At 41.6% G+C, this 16,694-nt stretch overlaps 1 protein-coding gene across 4 annotated transcripts in view; it reads left to right on the top strand.

The window, feature by feature from the left end:
• Window positions 1-2,792: 2,792 nt before the first annotated feature.
• Window positions 2,793-16,694, top strand: part of LOC308474608 (E3 ubiquitin-protein ligase FANCL-like) — a 47,896-nt gene continuing 33,994 nt past the window's right edge. For 2 of the 4 annotated variants that reach the window (XM_081001135.1, XM_081001133.1), the window contains exons 1-2: window positions 2,877-3,064; window positions 13,574-13,632. In XM_081001135.1, coding sequence (XP_080857261.1) covers window positions 2,969-3,064; window positions 13,574-13,632 — 155 coding nt within the window. In that variant the 5' untranslated portion in view covers window positions 2,877-2,968. Of the gene's footprint in view, window positions 3,065-13,573; window positions 13,633-16,694 lie in introns of all 4 variants that reach the window. The other 2 variants (XM_081001136.1, XM_081001134.1) reach the window with 2 other exon arrangements.

Raw genomic sequence — 16,694 nt, 5'->3', positions numbered from 1 at the left:
TGACACGTCTGGCTTCTGGCCTACTAATACGCCCAGATCCTGTTCACATGGGCTGCTATCAAGCCAAGTGTCGCACATGATTTTATTTGACAATTCTTCCAGTACAAATGGACTTCCCTCTTCTCTCCCTGCAGCCTCCTCCACCTGCTCCAGAGGACTGGGGGGGTAACCACCAAAAGAGATTTGGAAGGTGCAGGCAACCTGCAGGGAATGGAGAAAGAAAATCCCATTGTGCAGGCAGAAGCCTTTGTGCTAATGAGACAACTTCGTTGGGATACAATGCTATATGCCAAACTTGGCATTTATCTGTGTTGAAATTAATTTCGTTTGGCCCAGTTCTACATCCTATCTTGAATCTATTTTTAAAACACAAGAACGGAGAGATTTACAGGCAGTAGTGGAAGCTTTTTTCTTTTTTTCTTTTTTAAAAAGATGCAGTTATGATGGTTTAGAAAGATCATACTGAGGATGAATTTTTAAGAAGGGTGGGAACAGGCAAACAGGAATTATGAGCCAAAGCTCTATTTCAGAGATTCAGACCACCCCCGCCAATCATTTCTGAAGGGGAAAACCTTCAGCGGACAGTCTGGAAAACCTCCAAGTATTTTCAAGGTTTGAAAGGGATTAACAGCATCCTTTTGGGCCTTCCAAATCAGTACAGCATATGGATTGGTCTGGTCTTCCAGTGTTGTCAATGTCTGTAATGGGAATATTTTTTGTAATTCAAGATGTAAATGAGGCATTAGAGAACCTATGTACTTTATGTGTAGAAGATAACTGATTTATATGGTTGCTTTTGGACACCTGCCAGGAAGAAATAATTCTAGGGAACCAAGATCGTGTTTTGCATATGTGCGCAGATGAAAAACTCAAGGCCACTTGATGTTATTTTTAGAGAAAGAGGTCTGAACATTGGAATAGCTAGCAGCATGCAGACCTGTGCGTCCTCCATGATCCTTTGCTAGCACAGAATTTCTTACAGGAGACAGAATTCAGCATCCCTGTGAATCCTAAAATATTTTTTAAAATTGAAAGAGCAAGCTTCCAGTCCCTATAGCTATGACAATTGGCTTAAAGATGTGTAGGCAACACCTGATGGAATCTCAGAAAGTGGGGAGTAGTGGAGGTGGGTTAAGAGACCTTTGTGTCGGAGTTCAACACGTTGATTAAAAAAAACCCCAACTAAATACCTGATCATTTTTTTGCCCTTTAATCTATTCTCTGAAGTGGGCTGTCTCACTCAGCCTAACTGGTAAGGAAATTGCCTTATATAGAGTCCGGCCAATTAGTCAATCTAGTTAAGCAAAGAAACATAATTCACCCAATCTAATTACGGCAGGGTTGCCATATTTCAAACAGTAAAAATCTGGACAGAAAAGTTGGTGAGCTTTTTTATTTTTTGGCAAAGTTGGAAAAGTTTTTAAGGAAAATAGCCAAAAACGACACGGGTTGCCATATGTCCGAATTTTCCCGGACATTTTTAGAGATTTTTGGCCGGACACTGCTTCCGACTGCAGTATTCTGTATATGTCTGGGAAATTCCAGACGTATGGCAACGCTAGATTACAGCTCTTCTACAGCCTTGGGGCCCCATCTGCAAAATCCCTGCTATTTTAGGGCGATATGTTTATATAAGGTGAACAGGCAATAACAGAGACTCTGTTTACCCAGGAGTAAGCCCCACTGGATTTAGAAGGGCTTATTTCTGAGTAGACATTTATGGCATTTACCCATTAGCTGAAAAGACTCTCAGAGCAACTCCCTCAAGCTCACAATCTGAAAAGACACCACCACACATGGAGAAAAAAGAATGAGAGGGAGAACCAAGTTCTTTAAATTACATTTCTAAAAACGCAAGTTAAATAGGTTTTGCCCTAGAGCAGCCTGTCCCCAGAAGCATTATTCCCCCTCCCCAGGCCATAACTAGGAGCAATCAGAAGTTTCCAATCCTTAATAAATGTCAGTAATAAATTTTCTAATTAAACACATTAACTTCGCCATCCCAGCTAAGTCCAATAATTTTATCAGACATTCCTCCACAGTAGGTGGGGTTGGATATTTCCATCTTTGTGCATCTCACATTCAAGCCTGTGCATGCCTACTCTGAAGCCCCATTGAGTTCAATGGGACCTACTCCAGGTAAATTGTGTATATAAGTTGCCCTTAATTCAAAGAGGCCTGCAGTTTTTACTGCAGTTATCTTGATATTTTTCATAGGCGTGTGCATGCATATATATATATATATATAGTATTAACTTTCCCAGTTTGTTTTGAAGTGTTTGTTTTTTTCTGTATGTTTTTAATTGTTCTCATTTTTCTCTGTAAAGCAGCCTTGAGTCCCTGTCAGGGGAAAAGGTGGGGTATAATAATAATAGTAATAGTAATAAAAGTAATTTCTTATTAGACGTGTGCAAGGCTGCACCAAAATACAGCGCGAGCCAATATTTAACTGTATTTAACTACAGCCCCGCCAAAAAGCAGGCGGGAACTAACTTGTCACAAGTGGTGACTGATTCAAAATAAAGCGTGGCTTTCCTCCAGCCCCGCCCCTCCACTCTCCTCCGCGCGCGCGTTCTACCCAATCACAGTTAGCGGCGGGAGGCACGGGGCGGATTCAAAACTAAACGGATTTCAACCGTCCCTGATAGAACACAGAACGGCGCGCGCGATGGGCGTGGCCATCTCTGACCTCGCCCCCGACTTCCTCCCGCCCCTTTCTTGGCCTTCCTTTCGAGTTGAGAGGGAACGGGTGTAGGGCGCGCGACACTGTCAGTTGCGTCTCTCCGGGGCACGCGCATGCGCCGCGCCGAACCCTCCCTCCGCAAGGGAGGGGGAGAGAGACTGCGCCTGCGCGTTGCGGTCGAATGGTTCGGCGGCGGTTAAAAGAAACGTTTGCGCGTGAGAAGAGGGAAAACCGAGCGGGCGGGAAACAGTAGTAATAATAATAGTAGTAATAATAATAATAATAATGGCTGCCGGTGTTGGGTCGCTGCTGAGAGAGTGCCCGCTCCTCCTGCCCCAGAACCGGGAGAAGAGCGTCTATGAGGGCTTCGTCACCGCCCAGGTACTGAGACGCTGCACGCCCCCCCCCCAACACACGGGAAATGTTTAACGTGCAGCTTTACCTGAGAGTAAAGTCCCATTTGACCTGAGGAGACAAGTGGCAGGGGTAGTGTGAACGACCTCGGGGCGGGGGGAAAGAGAGAGGGGGCTTACTCGCTACTTTTCTCCTCACAACAATCCATAGCTGCCAACTTTTCCCTTTTCTTGCGTGGAATCCTATTCGGAATAAGGGAATTTCCCTTAAAAAAAAGGGAACGTTGACAGCTATGCAACAACCCCGCGAGGTTGGCCGGGAGTTTCGTGGCTGAGGGAGGATTCGAACCCGCGTCTCTCGCGGCATAGGGCGGAAGAGCAGGCTTCGTAACAGGCTGAAAAGGTGTGGGGAAGCATTTCTCTGCCTGAGAGCCGCTGGTTTCTTCAGCTTGGTGGTCGCGGATCCAAGGCATGTCGCCATGGATTCCTGCCTTAGAAGAATCACAGAATTGGAAGGGGTAGCTGAGGGCCATCTAGTCCAACCCCTTGCAGTGCAGGGTGGTGGCTCGCCTAGGGTTGGGCTAGATGACCCCTGCGCCCCATTTCCAGATTTACAGTTCTGATTCTGTGCAACAGGAGCACCCCCCAGCTTGTATGCCCAGGTACAAAGCGGGGCTCAAAAAGCTGAAGGTACCTGGAATGTTGTTGTTATGGTTTAATGACATGGTTGCTTATTAAATTTATCAGTCATTTTTGGGGGGGAGGGGTTGCCGCAGCAGCTCAAAGCGACTTAAAATATTTTGAGGGAATTCATGCAAGACCAGCTTGCCCCCCCCCCCCCCAAAGCATCTGAATGCAAATCAGAAATAATCATCTTTTAGGCTTGATCTGGTACAGAGGTACCTTGGGTTACAGACACTTCAGGTTACAGACTCTGCTAACCTGGAAGTAGTACCTCAGGTTAAGAACTTTGCTTCAGGATGAGAACAGAAATTGTGCTCCGGATTTAAATATACTTTTCCCAAAAAGCCTGAAGCTTTCCTGCTAGGAATAGTTGGCAAGGAAATTAAAAAAGAGGATAAAAATCTGTTTCTATATGCCACAACGGCCGCTAGAAATATGTTGGCCCAAAGCTGGAAAACAGAATTAATACCTACTATAGACGACTGGCAGAACAAGATGATAAATTATGTTGAACTAGCTAGAATAACAGGAAGACTAAGAGACCAGGATGACCAGAAGTTTCATGAAAATTGGAATAAATATCTGACGTATATAAGAGATAAGTATAGAACTTTGAGGACTCTGGCAGGGTTAGAATAACTCTAACAGTGTTTGGCAAATATGTAAAGGAGATAAAACATGTAACTTTAGAAATTATCTGATACTTATCAATAAAGTGAAGGGAAGTCCGAGGCTCGGCGGAGCCTATAAATAATTGTGTACTATATATATGATTTTGTAACAGCTATGTTATATGCAATTTATGTAATCTAGACTGTATATATGTATAATCAATGAAAATTAATAAAAATGTATTAAAAAAAAAAAAGAGAGAGAACAGAAATTGTGCTCCGGTGGCGCGGTGGCAGCAGGAGGCCCCATTAGCTAAAGTGGTACCTCAGGTTGAGGACAGTTTCAGGTTAAGAACGGACCTCCAGAACGAATTAAGTTCTTAGCCCGAGGTACCACTGTATATGATGGGAGTGTGGCAGCACCTTTGGAACTCCCTGCCTGTTGACATTAGGCAGGTACTACACTGCCTTCAGAAACCTTTTCTGTTTGGGCAGGACTGTACAGACACATGATTTGGTTACATATCTATCTTTTTAAATTTGTTTTAGATGCTGTATTGTTTTTTGTTGTTTTACCAGTTTTAGAATGTTTTAAATACGTTTTTATTTCATTTTAAAATACATTTTTATAACAGATGTTTTTGCCACCCTAGTTCCTTTGGGAGGAAGGTTGGGATATAACTTAAATAAATACATACATTAGTACTACTACTATGCCTTATTAGTTGCATCTCACAATCCAGTTTAACAAACAAATATTAGTAACTTTCACAGTGTGGTAATAATAATGATGGGCTGGATGGACAAGTAGGCTTCCTATAACTAGAGCAGGAAAGAAGAGAGCTCTTGTTTAATTTCCAATTTATTTATTTGTTATTATTGTAGTTATTTATGCTCCACCTTTTGGGAATGCAGATCCATTCCAGGCAGTTTACAAATACATTAAGCTACATTTTAAATAACCACAGTTAACAATGCTGTTGGTGTTAAAATGTAGTCTTGCCTGCCAAAAGGGTGGTTACAGTTAAAAAGAACACACACACAGCTCATGGAGAGAAATGGATACAAGTCTGAGGATGCCAGAACAAAGAAGTGAGCTGCAAAATAAGTTCTTTAACCAGTTGCTGCCAGGCTGACCTTCCTGACCTTCCTGCTGCAACTGACCCAGTGGACCTTGACCCCCTGGCTGATGTTGGAGGCTAGAGTATGCTTCCTTTCTGTTCTGTAGTATCAGGGCAACTGGAGCAGAGCCTTCTTCTGTAAGAAAGATGCAAGAGAAAGAGGTGGCAGAATGGACTATATCTCTTCAAACTGCATTAAAATTGGGGTGAGCTTTGCAACTGAATTCAGTAGGCACAGGATTCCACCCTTAAAATCATTAATGCACTGACAGCTGTATTATCTGAAACAGAACTTTCTTGAGAAATTATGTTTAAGCAAAGGAGTAGCTGGCTGCACACAAAGTGCTGTCGAATGTACAAAGAGAAGATAGGGAAAAAAGAAAGCAACACCCCTTCACCCCCAGTTAAAGCAGAGTTATCAAAGCTATTTTATGTCTAGAATTTACAACATTTGCGTATGGCACCATATTTTTCTGTAGATTTTCTTTTTAAAGGTGTTTTTTAAAGTACCTTTCAGTACTTTAATGAAACACTGAATCATAGTTATTTGACCTTTACAAAAGGTCAGAATTACATCTGCTTTTTATTTTATAAAAAAGGCCATTTAAATGTAATAGAAGTGAGAGTTACAATATACTATGAAGGTAAAGGTTATGGGGTACATTAATTGTGTTTCTGTATTCTTCATTATGACAGTTTCTTGAAATGTCCGTTCCTTTGTACAAATGCTGAAAATAATTAATAACTCTGATAACTGCTTCTAAACTTAGTTAAAATACTTCCCTGATCAGAGATTTATGAACTGTGTTGGGGAGACTTGACACCTTCATTTGTTTCCCAAATTTGGCCAATAGCATCCCTTATTATGAAACTTAATTGAAAGAGTACAGTTACACCTTTAAGATGAACTGAAATTATTTTACTGAAACAGCATGAGCTTTTGTAGGCAATTACCTACTTCATCAGATGCTAGAGTGGAACTGATTAGAAATTAGTCCTTATTAGAAAGAAGATCCTTTCTGCCCATGACATTTCACACTGCTTTAGCCAAGACAAAATGTGTGCTCTGGGGAGTCCTGGTAACTTGCTAAAAAGTGAGTGCAAACTATAGGCCCTGACCAATGCAAGTCATTAAATTATTAACCAACTTTAGTTGATTTTCCAGTTAGAATGTTAGACCACATGGAACCACACAAGGTTCAAGAAATGACAGAATTTTGTATAGCTATTTCTATGTATGGACACTATTCTGCCCTCTTGAGAGTGAAGAGAGGGAGGCAAATACATCATCAGGGCCTCTGCCAGTCCCTCTGCCACAGGGCGAAGGAATATCACCTGCACTGTGAAAACGAAGAAGAGTGCTGGGAGAGGGAGTTTGTGGTGTTTTTTACCATCTGCTGACCACTGGATGGGAGAATTGTAAGACTTCCTGACTGCCTTGTCAAAAACCCAGTGTATCAAATAAATAAATAATATTTGCAACCTGCAAATGCTCTATTATAGGTCATTCAGTGGCCTACAGCTCTAGCACATCATAGGAAAATTAGAACAAGATCCTGCTTTAGCTTCCGTGCAAATTAATGTGTTTTCCCATTTGTGGAATAGTCTACATGGAATTCTATATAGTAAGAGTGAACTCATTCTCCATGAATGGATCCAAATGTGGTCAAAATGGTACTTCCTATGTATAAGAGGAAGGTGTCAGAAGACTTGAGGGAACCCCATGGTATGCAGACCTACAGAAAAGCTTCAGGGGGCAGGAAGAGAACCCCAAAACAGTCCAGTAAAGGCTAAGCAAATGCAGAATGGTGCTGAAATATAGCATTCCAGAAGAGGGCATGGCTGGCTGGCTGCATCCTTGAACAGTGAGGATTCTACATGTATTACTTGAGTGCCCAGCATGGTTAACATCCTAGGCATGCACCTTAACCCTTTGCATCTTTCAGCTTCACTCCCCAGGTGGTTGTGAAAAGCGGGAGGGTTTCATAAGCACGTCAGAAGAAGCAAAACTTGGTGTATGCTAGCTGCCCTTGCTAATAGAAAAACTTGCCTTCAGTGACTGGAAGGTGTAAGAATGCTAAGTAACAACATAAGGGAAGACCTTCCAGAAAGCTAACAGTAACTGCAAGCATGCATATTGGTCAGCTCTAATTGAATTCAATTTAACAACTGAAGAAGAAGCACAGTAGACTAGGAAAAAACTAGAGCATGGGACTTTTTTCCTCCAGTTTTTCAAGTGAAAAACTGTGTAAATTGGGGAAAACACTGAAAAAATTATGACCCCCTCCTATTTGCAATGAGTAAAATGCCTTTTAAGATTTTAGCCAGAATGTATAATATGAAGGTTTTTATGTAAGTCAATTCAACATTAGAGAATAATAATTTCCATATATACTATAGATATATATGTCATTCAAACCAATTACTATTTCTGCACCTAAAGGGTGCTTCCATTTTCATGAGAGAGGCAAAAATGTCCTTGATTGCTTCTGAAGTGCTGTTTGTCTTTGGACAACTTGGATCTAATTTAAGATATGCTGGAAGCAAGTGTCCTATGTCTGTCCTTTTGACCTGACTTCTTTCTTGGAAATGACCTTTTTACCTCTCCTCAAATCCATTGTGACAGGGCACCCTGCTACATACAAGCAGCTCGTTGTCCTGCCTTGCTGGAGGATAAAATGGTCAGGAGGAACCGCAAACCTATATATGTTTTTATGGGAGTAAGTTCCATTAAAGAGCATGGGTCTTCTGAGTAAGCATATGTAGGATTGCTCTGTAAAAGTGCAATCCTAGTACTATGTCTGCTACTTAAGTATGAAGTAAGACAAACCTCAAGACATCCAAGTTTTCTGTAAATGTTAGTGTTTATCATTCAAATTGCGGAAGAGCTATATACTCCTAGCCCAGAACTTCCAGGCATCAGCAGCTTAATCAATTAAATACTTCTCTTGTGCAAGCATTCATTTTATAAAGGTATAGGATTTGCACCCTAAATTGAAAGTTGAAAATTATGCAACTTGCATATATTTCAGTTTCCACCAACATTTCCATAGTCCCCCATTTTCATTTGTTTCCCTCTATGACTTCAACATTTCCAGAATTTTTACATTTCTGGCAGTATAGTTTCTCATTCTGCTTGGCAAATTAAGAAATCTGGCTCCTGATCCACAGTGTGGACATCACTATGTTGTATTGTACATGCTTGAGTTCTCATCCTGTAAGAATTCTGAATAATGCAAGCCACTTAAAAAGGGAAAGGGGGAAAGACACTCCTATTGATTTTATGAGAAGTGAAGCAGACTTGCCTGAATCACTTCAATATTATAGAGAGATAAAAGAATGTGGGCTATATTAAGATATGGCCTTTCCACACAATGAGAGGCAAAATGTTTCCCAACCACATCTCATCCGTTGTAAGATTTTTCTACAGTATTCAATCTGGCAATGGATTGATGTCCCTTCAATGTGATGTGGGGCTCGGGAGGGAGAGAGAATAACTGCTACTATTTCTGTCTTCTGCCTTCACTTTAAAAAGAGTGTTATCTTGTGCAACATCCAAAGAATTTAAGATTTTTTAACCCCAAACATTTAAAACCATGGGGCAGTTAGGGTTAGGAAGTAAATAAAAGTAGATCACACAGTGGTGCAAAAATCTGAAGTGTCTGTAATACTTGCACACCTGCATTTTCCACATCAACCACTTATTTATAGACCGCTTTTATGACAAATTTCTAAGTTTTGAACTATAAAAAGTTTAAGAAAACCACTTAAAACCACAGTTAAAACTGTAAAATCAGAAGTTCAATTCAGTGGACTGCTTATCTAAGCTGATGGGGCCTCCTGTTTCAACAGGGAAGGCATTCTATTGCTGCCAACAGTGTTATGGCATGCCCTCCCTGTTAAAATATGAAAAAGCCTCCTGTTACCTCATGCTGATAATTGTCAGGCCACAGCAAAATGAACCAAGTTCCATTAGATGATTGTAGTGCCCTTACCAGTGAAGAGGAAGGCAGTTTTTCAGGTAATCTGGTCCACGGTTATTTAGGGCTTTATATGGACATATCGCAAGCTTAAAAGTGGCTTGATGGTTATAGGCAACCAGAGCAGATTCCTCAGCCCTGGTGTGACATGTGCCTAATAAAGAGCACCACTTAGCACCCAGGCTGCAGTATTCTGCATAAGCAGTAGCCTCTAGACCAACTGCCAAGGAAGCCTCACACAGAGCACATTACAGTAGGCCAAACGTGAGGTTGCCAGTGCTTGTGTCACAGTGATCAAGTTATCCCTGTCTAGGAAAAGGTGCAGCTGATGTAGCAGCTGAAACTGATGATAAGTGCTTTTTGCCACAGACCACTTGGCCAAAAATAGTTCCAAGAGCATCCTTGAGCTGCATATCTGGGGTTTTTTTCAGTGGGAGTGTCAGCCCATCTAGGCTCTCCAATTCTCCAATCTGGAAACCACTTAACCACAGTGCTTCTGTCTTAGCAGGATTCAGCTTCAGTCTGTTGACCCTCATCCACTTCACCACTGCATCCAGGCCCTAATTCAGCTCATTGCTTCCAGTTCTGAACCAATAGCAATGGGAAGTAATGCATGTTCCCAGATAAAAAATACTGCACTCTGAGTGCTTGGAAAATAAAACATCTCTACAACAAGAGCATGGTTTTGAGAGAAGATGGGTGATATAGTACAGATAATAAATAGATCAACAAACGTAACTTAATTGTGTGGAAAGGCACTGAGAACGTCATTATATTGTGTTGAAACCATTCTACAAATGGAAGGGCTTCTGTACTGTACATGGAAATACCGTATTTTTCACCCTATAGGACGCACCGTCCCATAAGGCGCACCTAGTTTTTTGGGGGGGAAATAAAGGGGAAAAAATATTTCCCCCCCCCCAGGCGCGGGGCTGGGGAAGCACGAGCTTCCCCCGACCCCAGCCCCCAGAACAGGCAACTCTCCGCAAGCCGTGGGAGCCCACGGCAGGGCTCCCGCGGCTTGCAGAGAGGTGCGCGAAGTCTGTGCGCGCTGAGCTCAGCGCGCCCAGCCTTCGGCATGCAGGCAACTCTCCGCAAGCAGCGGGAGCCCAGCGCCGGGTTCCCGTGCCTTGCGGAGAGGTGCGCGAAGTCTGGGCGCGCTGAGCGGGAGCCCAGCCTTCGGCATGCAGGCAACTCTCCACAAGCAGCGGGAGCCCCCAGAACAGGCAACTCTCCGCAAGCCGTGGGAGCCCACGGCAGGGCTCCCGTGGCTTGCGGAGAGGTGCGCGAAGTCTGGGCGCACTGAGCTCAGCGCGCCCAGCCTTCGGCATGCAGTGAACTCTCCGCAAGCCGTGGGAGCCCGGCGCGGGCTCCCACGGCTTGCGAAGATCTGCGCGAAGCCTGGAGAGCGAGAGGGGTTGGTGTGCACTGACCCCTCTCGCTCTCCAGGCTTCAACGAAGGCCTGCATTCGCCCCATAGGACGCACACACATTTCCCCTTCATTTTTGTTTTTTTTTAAATGATGTTTATTGAGAATTTTAAAGTTACAAAGAAAGAAGAAAGAAAAGACAAGAGAGAGCGAAAAAGAGAGAAAGAGATAGATAAACATAACATTTAAACAATACAGATCAATAAAAACCAAAGTCAAAAAAATTTAACAAAACACACAATACATCTAAATCAAAAAACAAAGATAAGCAAACAGTTAAAAGAAAAACAAATCTAATATTCCCAAATCCTTAACTTTCATTAACTTATTTCAACGACCTCCACACACCTCCCTTTTTTGTATTCTAGTTGTTAATTATCTCAGCAAATTCTTTCCATCTTTCACAATATTCTGTCATTTAAGTTACCTTGATCTATTTTAACCTTATCTTACCTAAAAAACCCTAAAACTTAAAACTTGAAACTTATATATACCAAATTCTTTTAACCATAACATATTCTTTCATAATTCTTTTGGACATTTCTGCTAAAGCCAAATAATTTCATTCCAACATTTTTCTAATACTCATTAATTTTACAATACTTTTCTAAATAAATTTTTAAACTTTCTTCCAATCTTCATCCATCGTCTCTTCTTCCTGGTCTCGGGTTTTGTCAGTCCTTTCTCGTCTCTCTAATCCATCAACCTGGTGCTCTTATGTCCGAGGCTCTTAAATCTTTTCCATGTCCCTTCTGCAGGTCTTCTTCTTGTTTATACCTGCCCTTTACTTTATCTTTTGTTGATCTTTTTCTTGTTTTCTTCCCTTTCTCATTGGGGGGTAGGTCTCGGGAGGACTCCAATCCAAAAGTATCTCCATCTCTCCTCAGCAGATCAGTCCATTCCCCACAGTCCCATTTCCCACAGTCAACACTGTAATCCAGAAAGTATTTAAATGCATGTTTCAAAGTCTTTCCAAAATTAAGAGCCCTCACAACTCCAGACCCCCCCGGTCCACTCCGGATTCGAACTTCAAGAACAGCGACTTATACTCCTGCAAGGCCTCGGGTCTCTCCATTTGTGTTATTTGAGGTTCAACAACAACCTCCTCCATTTTCTTCTGCCCTTGTGCTTGCCCTATCAAAACAGATTCCTGGGCTGGTTCCTGAATAGTTTCTATATGGGTATTTGCCGTTTGTCCAAAGTTTTTAACTGCAACAGTCATCAAATCCATCTTCTCATGCATCTGCTCCAGCAAGGCACTTGTCTTGCAAAAAGCAAGCACCAAGACTTCTTGTAAACACATTTTTTTCCCCAAGGTTAGAGTCTGGTTTCACGATCCTAATCATACAGCTGTGAGGTCCCCAGATCAGCTCCGGCAACAAATTAACAAGCTCCCTCTAGAGGAGACAATTTCTATTTGTATCCATCTTTTAAAAGCAGGACCAACAAGAAAAAGTTACTTTCACTTTTCAAATACTTTGTTTCTTTTAATTGCAAGAAGCAACATTGGAATCAATATATTTCTCTCTCTTTTTTTTTTTTTTACTATCTGTCAAAAGATGTTCCGTTCACAGTCGATGAACTTTCCCCATTAATTTCTGTCTCTGACACCCCGTTCCCAGGTTTGAGACGGTGGAAAGTTTATCTTTCTTTACTCTCTCTCCTGCAAGCTTAAACAGTCAAAAATCCCCTCTTTTCTCCTGCTTCCAAGAGGGGTTTTGGTGGTGATGAATGAAGGAAGTTTAAAACTTTATATACGACTTTCCAGACTTTAGCTTACAAAGTTTTTGCTTCAATCTATTTACAAAAAACGGGAGGCAGACTTCCTGTTTAGAACCTTCCCGTTTTGGTGCCAAATTAAAATATTTCTTAGTACTTGATCCAATTTTCCATTCTACTCACGGGTACTTGTTTAGAGTCCAATTGTCCACAGGAAAAGGTCAGCGCTCTCCGGCAACGGCTGTGCGGCTTCACTCCGTAAAAGTAGCGGTTGATTCAAAACACCGCGCCGCTCACCCCACGTCGCTTCGGACCCCCGAAAAAGGGGTTCCCTGCGAGTAGGGGAGGCGCTCCTGGTGTCAGCCGAATCCCACGTTCCCAGGCTTCCTCCGCCTGGGATTTTTAAGGGGTCTCCGCCTTCGCCACGGTGGCAAGACCTGATTTTCACGGAGCGGGTTCCTCTCTGTCAGAGGAACTCCGCCATTGCCGATGGTGCTGTCCTGGAAGTCTCCATTTCCCCTTCATTTTTGGAGGGGAAAAAGTGCGTCCTATGAGGCGAAAAATACGGTAACTCCAATCCAGCAGAGACTCCCTAAAGGAAGGGGATGCTGCAATTTTAGTGATCCTTGTTCCTCTGCATCACTTTCTACACTTGTTCTGGAAGGTATACAACCTTCTGTTGTAGCTTTTAATATTGTATGCTTATTCTGGTTCTTACTATGTTTCCCTCATGACTTGGTGTTGGTCAAGTTGCTCCTGCTGCCTTGTACTGACCTCTTATCCATCTGTAGCCACATTTTTTTTGTATTTGGCCATATTTTTTCTATTATTTCATCGCCTAAGGCTTTGAGCTGTAAACTATTTTAAAAAAATAGTAAAAAAAATAGGTCAAAGTCTACTTTTAAAAAATTCTTAGATATGCCTTAGCATTCCAGCTGTGGTAAGTTGATATATTTGTAGATATTCTACCTAATGAGATGCTACTTTTCCAGGGCAGAGACTTTCACATAAGGATATTGTTACCATCGGATCTTCAGTTGAAAAATGCCAGGTAAGGTGCATGATTTTTTAAAATATATTTCTGCTATATTGCAAGATAACCTTTTCATTTTTAATAATATGCCTTCTGTGAGAAGTAGTGATGGCTCTTACAGTTTGAAGAGATTTCCAGAGTATCAGCAATTTTAGTTGTTAAATGATTGTTGCTAATTAACTTTGACACCAGTAAGATTTAGTGGAACCAGTCAAGGAAGAGCATGGAAAAATGTAGAAAAATGAGCAAGTAGTTTCTGATTCTGCAGACCAGGGAACAACCACAGAAGAATGTAAAGTTGAATTTGGTCTGAAAGTAATCATATTGGGGTTATACTTGGACAATCAGCGACTGTTGCAAAGCTGAAATGTCTTAAGTGAACTAGCCAAGGAAGTGGCATTGTGGATATTCAGTAAAGTACTGAGGCTTCAGTTGGCACCATCCCCAACCATTGGGGGACAGAGATGCAGTGGTGCACACACCTCCAGTGACATATGGCTCATAACATATTCAGATGGCAACTATACTGACTTGCATGTCATGCAGATCCCAAATTAGGTGGGTTTGTGGTGACACATGCAAATGAGTGGGATTTTGTATATAGAAATTGTTTCACACCAACTGATCATCATAATCTGGGAGCTGCAGCATGCTTAAATTTAAAGTGGCTGTCATACATTTTGAACTGGTATCCATTAGATCAGAGATGTTACAGCTAGAGACAGGTGGGGGAGTGTGACGATTACAATTTTTCTCTTGAGGACACTCAGGTTTTGCATCATGCTTTGATTGAAAATCATATTCCGTGCATTTCAGGCAGAAACTTGCGCCCAGCACAGCTTGACTGATAATTCTGTGTATGATTTTCCCTTCCCTTTACCTTGAGTATGAGATTTATCTCACTTTCTTGAATTATGTGAGCTATGTTTATCATGGTACGACTTGTTCAATTCTCTTCAGTAGAATAATTTGGATTACGTGGCTTTATCCTGTAAAAAGGTTTACAAATGAGTAATTCTGTTTGGGGCAGGGATCGAACATGTGTGCAAGTATTGTTTCCATAGCTTTAACATCTGCAAATGTGCAGGGGCATACACCCTTCGCCTCCTGCATTACTGTACACTCCTGTATCAGAAAAGCCTTCTTACAAAAAAGTCAGTGATTCTGAAGGTGATTCCAGTGTGTGTGTGTGTGTGTGTATACATTTCTCTGGCTTTTACATGGCTGAATGTAGCCTACTGCGCAAAGGGTAAGAATCTGTTACTCTCCACACTTTAGTTTCTGGATCCACCCATTACTGATATGCCATCCCGGAAGGTTGTCCTTGAGAAAATGTGACCCTTGGGTTGAAAAAGGTTCCTCCCCTGCCCTCTGTCAACTGTGGATTATGCTAATATCATTTCAGTCTGTCTGAGTTCATCCAGGGCTGTAGAAAATTTCAGAAAGCTAATTTGGCTTGCAGAAAGGTGTTAAGGTCTGTGCTTCTTTTATGAAGTTATTGATAAAACACAAGAACCGCCCTCAGTTTCTTGTTTCAGCACCTAAAGCATGCATTGCCTGCTCTGAAACGTGTATTGTTCTTTGAGATGCAAAGGTTGAATGGAATTTGTGCTTCAATTCAATGAATATAATGGGAATAAAAGCCGATAGGAATGGTTGGTTACCCAGGTTATGAGGAAGGTTATGAACCCTTTAAGTGAAGCTGAATGGTCAGTAAACAGTGGCTCTGTTTCTCTTTTTCAATTATGCCTTCCTAGATGTTTACAATAAATGAAGTACTCATGCATGTTTATCTTAAAATGCTGGCTTGAGATACAGTACTGAATTCTGTGCAATCAGGCAACTCAAAGCTATTATATCAGTTAAAGCTGTTGTCCGTGAACCACTTTAGCATGCATACTTATATCTAAATCTGTTTACACCCACTGAGTATTATAGGCCTAATCTGGTTTAAGTACATATATACCTGTTTAAATGTTTTATGGTTCATAGTGAATGATATAACTGAATATCACCAGCACAGTATAGAAGTTTGAAACCAAAATAAAGCTGCCATGAGAAGAACTATCATCCAAGAGCTGAACCTTGGATAACATCAACAGAGTGAAAAGGATGAAGGGAGAGAACCATGAATCATGGTGTTTCCACCAGCAAGTGGGCATTTCCATGACTATTATACCAGTTCCTGGCTTCTGTGATTAATATTTCTATTTTATTTTATTAAGCTTGTTGCACTGTGATATTTTAATGTTCAATTTTTTTGTGAACCACCTTGGTATTTATATTTGAGATGAAAAACAGTATAATAGTACTGTGCAAGGTGCACACAAACATCCAGAGCAGAGCTTTTCAAACTTTTCATGTTGGTGTCACACGTTTTAGATATGCATCATTTCGCGATACAGTAATTCAGTTTTACTAGCAAACCAGAGGTTAAACTAACCCCTTTCCAGCCCTGGGGGGAGGAGTGTTCACACAATACATCTACACGCTGCAGCTGCCAAACTAACATGTCACGACACACAGTTTGGAAAGCTCTGCTCCAGAGAGTAGTGAAGAGAAGCAAAGCCACTATCAGCTCTACTGTTAAACCAACTCATTCCTCCATCAGCTGTCATCTGGCAGCAGCCATTCCATCAAATTCTAGCAAAGGGAATGGTGGAAAGCAGGGCTATTCTATTGGCTCAGCAGTTACATTTGACTTGTCCTTTCTGTAGGGAAATGGTTGTGTCTGGCCCACTTTTTATACGTACAAGATTAAATATTTGTGCTTCTTTAATTTTTATATTTCAATTTTTATATTTATATATGGAACTCTATTTTATTCTATTTGTTAAATTTATATACCGCCCTTCATCCGAGGATCACAGCACACTTGTTGAGGCCTTCAGAGGAAAGTTCCCTGACACCCTGAGGTGGAATTCATATGTATAATGTGTGGTTTTGTGATAAATAAATAAATCATGTCCTCCTGTCCCATATGCAAAACTCTCCTCATCCTATACCACCATCGGTTTTATTTGCACAGGCCTCCCAGTCAGTTTCTCCTTGCTGGCAGAGTTTTGGAAGCTTCGTTTTAA

The sequence above is a fragment of the Podarcis pityusensis genome (assembly GCF_964106645.2).
Source record: "Podarcis pityusensis genome assembly, chromosome: 3".
NCBI lineage: Eukaryota > Metazoa > Chordata > Lepidosauria > Squamata > Lacertidae > Podarcis > Podarcis pityusensis.
Note: the sequence above shows the minus strand (reverse complement) of the source record. Positions and strands in the feature narration are given on the sequence as shown.